The sequence below is a fragment of the Sinocyclocheilus rhinocerous genome, unplaced genomic scaffold, assembly GCF_001515625.1.
Source record: "Sinocyclocheilus rhinocerous isolate Xijiao unplaced genomic scaffold, SAMN03320098_v1.1 scaffold514, whole genome shotgun sequence".
Taxonomy (NCBI): Eukaryota; Metazoa; Chordata; class Actinopteri; order Cypriniformes; family Cyprinidae; genus Sinocyclocheilus; species Sinocyclocheilus rhinocerous.
Window position 1 is genome coordinate 162,724 of NW_015658605.1, and position 6,690 is coordinate 169,413.

Below are 6,690 nucleotides of genomic sequence, written 5' to 3' on the forward strand. Positions count from 1 at the left end.
GTATGAACTAAAATACTTGAAATCTACATAAAAAGAGCAGAATGCAAAATGTATATGACAATGATAAACATAAACCTCTAGAAACCTGAAACTACAGAATTCTTCAGTTTGAGTATTCATATGTCTCTCTCTCTCTCTGTGTGTGTGTGTGTGTGTGTGTGTGTGTTAATCCGAGCAATCACCTTATAGACTACTTCATTTACTCTATTTTCTAACTCAACAGGTCTCAAATGTACCCGTTGTAGAATAGCTGATGTCTCTTTATGAATGAATGAATGATATATAAATAGGTACAACAAAATATTCCTTCCTAGCAGCAAGTAATAATTTAAACAACAGGGCCCGTATTCACGGAACATCTTAAGGCTAAAAGTAACTCGTAACTCGCCGATTTAGGAGAAAATCGTAAAAATAATAAATTTAGTCAGTCCTAAATTTAGGACTCTTAAATTTTTTATCTAAAAGTATTTCACAAAGCATTTTAGCGCTAAAACTAGCTCCTAAATCTGTGAAAGTTTAGGAGTAGTGAAGATGACTCCTAAGTCATTAAGACCAAACCACAAACTATTCCTAAAATGGCTGTTGCTGGCAATCTGCCTCGGAACGTAAACATTTTAGAAATATTTGATGATAATGAGCTTTTATAAAAGGTATCCCCTTCGGTTTTGAAGGTTATCCCAACTCCAAATTTTCCTTTGATTATGTCCTTGTTTTCATTAACCAGTTGGGCAAGAAGTAACAGCTGTGCTTGCGTCCAGTTTGGTTTTCTTTTACGTTTGCATGTCTTACTATCAGCCATGATTATTCTACTCTGTTTATTAAAAGGCTGTTTATATGCATATTCACTAATTATGAGAAGTAGGGCTGCACGATAAATCGCATGCGATATTTAACGCGCATCTTGTCAGTTCTTAGTGGTAAGATAAAATGTTTTGTGAATACGGGCCCTGAAACTACAGAATTCTTCAGTTTGAGTATTCATATGTCTCTCTCTCTCTCTGTGTGTGTGTGTGTGTGTGTGTGTGTGTGTGTTAATCCGAGCAATCACCTTATAGACTACTTCATTTACTCTATTTTCTAACTCAACAGGTCTCAAATGTACCCGTTGTAGAATAGCTGATGTCTCTTTATGAATGAATGGATATTCATGCCAGACAATGTGGAGTGATAAATAGCAGTGGTATTTTACTATAGTACTATAGGCTACATGTTGTGACAGAGGCGAGCAAAGGTAACCTGATGTAACTGTTCGCTTTTTTTCTTTTAGCTTCTCCCAAACACCTTCATCTTCACGTTTTTTGCTTGCCATCACGAGCCCTCTCTCCTTCGCGTCAGTTTCGGTTTATTATAAGCAAAAATAAATTGCATTAGCGCCCCCTTTTGTCAGCAGTCAACGTCACTTAATTTGACACTTTTGCTTTGATGATGAACCAGCAGGCCGACTGCCGTCGAACGGACGGCCGTTCTGGACTTCTCCAGAACGTCCAGATGGCCAGTCCGCCCCTGATTATAGTCCTTCACATCTGCTGCGATCTCAAAATGCTGACCATTTGATAATACGTAGAATATCAAAATCAACTGCGGGCAGCAGATCCTTTTACTATTTAGCGCCCGACGTCTGGAATAATCTACCAAGCATTGTTCGGGAGGCAGACACACTCTATCAGTTTAAATCTAGATTAAAGACCCATCTCTTTAACCTGGCATACACATAACACACTATCACATTTCTATAATTCAAATCCGTTAAAGGATTGTTAGGCTGCATTAATTAGGTCAACTGGAACCAGGAACATTTCACATAACACCCGATGTACTCGTTACATCATAAGAAGAATGGCATCTACGCTACTATTACTCTGTTTCATTCTTATTCTGAGGTCACCGTAACCACCCAGACCCAGTCAGTTTCCAGACCCGATGGCTACCGTAGCCACCCAGAACCAGTCCATATCCAGACTAGATAGTGGATCACCATCTAGAGACGACCTCTACAGCCCTGAATGCCAGCGGAGACCATGCCAACTAGATGAGCCCTACAGACAGATCCCCCGTGAAGACCTCATCAAATAGACGGCGATCGGGACAAGACCACGGGAACCAAACCTCTGCACAAGTCCTCTGCACAACCTGACCTGTGTTGCAGTCTGGAATTAAACCACACCATGCTGATTTTGTCTGGCCAGAGGAGAACTGGCCCACTCAATGAGCCTGGTTTCTCCCAAGGTTTTTTTTTTCCCTCCATTTCTGTCACCGTATAGTTGGGGGACGCTTAATTTCTGGCAATATTGTCGGCTTTATTGCACAGACACTATTGGAAGAGAGCTGAACTGGATGATGACTGTAACACACATTCGTAGATTGGGAAAAAAGGAGGCGGGAACCAGCGAACGTGGGAACCAGCCGTTCCCACGGCTTTCGGCCCTGCCCCACTCGTCACAATGACATCACTGAATCATCAATGAACTGACTTTAACTGAAAAATTGACTGTTTGTTATTGTCCTCTTGCATTATTGATAAACAAACTTTCCTGTTTGACACTGTAAAGCTGCTTGGACATAATCTGTATTGTATAAAGCGCTATAAATAAAGGTGACTTGACTTGACATCTCTTTATCTGTGAATATGTTTAATTTTTGTTAATCTCTGTACATATTTGTGGATCATAATCTATTAATTTGGAATAATGCAGCAAAAATATCTCCATACTTTTAGGTTTCAAAATAGTTTTTTTTAACAAGACATTTGCGGAAAAGCAGAGATATTTTGGGGAGATACCAACCTGCACAGCTCTACCATTAGAGAAAGCGTAATGGTCAACTTGGATAATGTGTGCCTTGATAAGCAATCACATTATAGCACTGAGGTCAGTGAACTGCTGTCAGAGTTGTACCACAGTCATTACCACAGGATACCGCAGAAATGAATGAGAAGTGCCATATCCCAAATCCAACCTTTGGCAAAATTGTCTGTGACTTCTCTTATAAAACAGCGTTTGTTGTTGTTGTTGTTGTAAACTCCAAAGATAGACAATTCAAAATGAATATTTACACCAATGTTCAAGATGTGGTAAGAGTCTTGAAGTCAACCTCTTCCATCTTATCATTGCAGGTCACGGCATAAACAGAAAGTACCTGATATATGACGACACAAATTAAATCAGATAAAATGAATCTGAATCAAGTTCTTTCCCAACTCTTACCTGTCCTCTTAGACGCATGTCCTCCCAACCCCGAATGTTAGCTGTTCTGTGCGGGAAGCCTAGTCCTTTCTCAAAAGGTTGAGTTCCCTGATAATGCCCGTGGATGATCTCAGAATGCCCCATGTCCCGCACTGGTTCAATTAGGGCTTCCTGGGCTAGGCAAGACTGCTTAGAATCACAGTCCACTGTGGCTCGTACTGATGACATCATAGACTCCATTGCCTGCCTAGGCAGGGAGCATTGTAGAGACCCCACTCTGTTCTGGGTTGGTTCTGGGGCAGAGAGCCAACCAGGAGCCCCCTGGTCCTGTAGATAAGACAGGAAGGACCCACCACTTAACCTGAGAAATGAGACAGAAAATTATAAAGATGTAATGACAATGCAGTCAGCAGTAATCACTGTGAGTGGAAGATTATATATTTCTGTTACAAAGAACCACAGACAGTCAGTGAAAAAAGGGTTATTATATAAACAAAGGCAATGCAATTCGTCATTCCCATAAAGACTCTGAAATAATCTGATGAGTGCAGTTTGTGTATTTCCTATTGCAGGGGTGTCCAGTCCTGCTCATGGGAGGAGACTGCCTTGCAGAGTTTAGCTCCAAACTGCTCCAAAACTCCCTGGAAGTTTCTAGTAATCCCGGAGCCCTTGATTAGCAGGTTCAGGTGTGTTTAATTAGGGTTGAAGTTAAACCAGTGCTGTGTTCAAAATTGCCCCCTATACCCTCATACACTATTCCCTACATTAGTCCACTAATATAGTCCAACTGAAGGAGTGAATGAAAATGAGTGAGCAAATTCGGACACTGAGTGCGCTGACAGAGTTGTCACTTTTGCATAGTTTGTGATTGCTGTTTAATAATCATTAGAAAACTTAGCAAACTGGCAGCTCAAGTAGTAATGAAAAGATTTATCTTAAACTCTGTCATGGAAACTAGGATGTATAAACTTTGATGGAACTATTTAATAATCAATTAAAAATAAATACCTACTGTATATTTGCACTATACCTTATATAAATACCTAAGTGCATTATGGGTATTCTCTAGCCGTTAGCTGTGTCCCAATTCAAAGGCTGCATCCTTTGAAGGACTCGGACTTCAAAGGCCACACCTTCGAAGGCCGCGAAGTTTGGATTGAGGGGATGGTCTAGCCTATGAAGGACTGTTCTTGTTACCTAGCCACTGTGACAGATGCTGTTGACGAGCTGAATTTTTTTAAAAAAGTTATATTCAACTGCCTAAAACAAAACAGGGTTCAAAACTTGTCTAAATATGTTCACCATGGTCCATTTTTGTACACAATAAAGTGTATAAACTATATAAAATCGCATCTTGGTAAGATGTAAGTCAACATTTGAACCACATTATCTATATATATATATATATTTTTTTTACATTTGTATCATGAGATACATTGGATTAGAGTAATTATAACCTAATACTTACATTTAAAAGTGTAATTTGGCAATTTCTCTAAAAAAATCTTCTTGTCACTGGCGTGCAATGATTTCTGGGGTAGGTGAGGCCACGAAGTGTCCATCTGTTGTACCCTTCATTCCCCACAAAACAAAGGGTGCATTTGGAGGCCACATTTGAAGGAGCCTTTGAATTGGGACAGCCTTTTTCGCTCGCGTTGACGCAATTGCCCTTCAAATGCGCCCTTCAGAGGAGTTTTAATGGAACTGAACGAGTGCACTTTATAACATCCACTATGGTTTTGGATACCACTACAAATGGCTGTCCCTAATAGTGCCCTATTTAAGGGTATGGGGGCATATTTCAGACACAGCCCAGGGGTGTCTAAACCTGTTCCGGGAGAGCCACTGACTTGCAGAGTTTAGCTCCAACCTTAATTAAACACACCTGAACCAGCTAATCAACGTCTTCAGACTCATTAGAAACTTCCAGAACTTCAAAACCACACTTGACAGTTTGTACTCTGGACAAACACAATGACGCTTACATTTTCAGTCATTTCCTTTGTGACCAGTTTTAAATTAAATACAGATGAGTGTCAAACAAAGACAAACAGAACTATAATTTGCTACTTGCTATTGCTAGTCAGAGGAAATTGGTATAGACAGAGATGTCCAATCCTGCTCCCGCAGGGCCAACTTCCAGCAGAGTTTAGCTCCAGCTCCAATTAAAAAGACCTGAACCAGCTCATCAAGCTCTTCAGAATTACTAGAAACTTCCAGATCATTGTGTTAGAGCAAAATTCTGCAGGAAAGTGTCCCTCCAGGAGCAGGATTGGACACCCCTGGTTTAAACCTTACAACTTTTAAAGAGTTTTTGTCTAATGAAAGTCTTTTGGAAAGATGTTTCATCAGCTAAACAACTGGAATGTTGTTAAATAACAGAACAATTCATTCAACAAACTGTACTTCTATTCCTCACAGCCTGGTATTCATTCCTGTCAAAAATTTAATATGGCACTACCCTGACTAATGTCTGCTTGTAATTTAGGATGACGGGCTGTTCTCATTCTAGAGGCCAAAACTTTTTATAGTAGGAGATCATTAGTCACTAATATTTTCAGTCCATTTTCCCAGAAGAGAAAGACTAAACTCTGTGGCACTATTAAAACATTGCATTCAAAACATTCAAAGCTTGTTTGTTTTCGACCAGCCCCACACAACAATGGCTCAACCAATTACATCAGTCTGGGACAAAACTATCGTAGCATGGAAAGAATTTGGGAAACCTGTTTCACAACAGTTCAGTTTTTTGCAATTCTGTTCAGTGATGCTAGTAGCATGTATATTACATATTTAAAGAGCGGGTCATATGGTTTTTTAAAGTGTCCTAATATTGTGTTGGAGTCCCCTACAACAGGTTTAAATGCATCTAAGGTCAGATAACATTTATACATAGAGTCATTTGTCCATCATTTCGAAACGGTTCGTTCAATTCAGTTTTGAGCGAAATATCCGTAAACCCCTCCCTTCCATAAGCCTACTCTGCTCTGATTGGTCAGCTGGCCAAGCCTGTTGTGATTAGCACAAAGAGGAGCGCTTGAGCAAGTTAGCGAGCTCTACCATCTGTGTTGCCAAGTCCGCGGTTGTTTTTGATGTCGCGGGTTGTAGCGACCCCAATAACGTCATATTTAGGTACCGGAATGCGAATTTACCAGGGGAACCCCGACTGAAAGTGTGTATTTTACACCCCAGAACACGATTTTTAAAGGGGGACCACCCTCGAAACACGATTGGGCTAGTTTTGAGTAGCAATTGGGCAGGTTTTGTTGTGACAACCTGGCAACCCTAGCATGCACCTTTACATAAAACAATAATATAGTGCTCCAATCAGTTCTTAAAATAATGACATAAAAACATTTTGTTTAACACTTATGCAAGCGAATCGTGCCCACAGCTAAAGTTTAGCTGCTAAACTGTAAACACTTAACAAAACAATAATGGTGGATACGTTAGCCGAGTGCTAACGTGACTAACTGATGAAACAATACAGTTTGAAAACCAAAATATG

The 6,690-nt window shown here is 40.1% G+C and overlaps 1 protein-coding gene across 2 annotated transcripts in view; it reads right to left on the reverse strand.

Moving 5' to 3' along the window:
* LOC107722748 (ankyrin-1-like) overlaps window positions 1-6,690 on the reverse strand; it is a 138,628-nt gene that overhangs the window by 19,491 nt on the left and 112,447 nt on the right. For both annotated transcript variants that reach the window (XM_016531215.1, XM_016531214.1), the window contains exon 41: window positions 3,204-3,543. In XM_016531215.1, coding sequence (XP_016386701.1) covers window positions 3,204-3,543 — 340 coding nt within the window. The remainder of the gene's footprint in view (window positions 1-3,203; window positions 3,544-6,690) is intronic.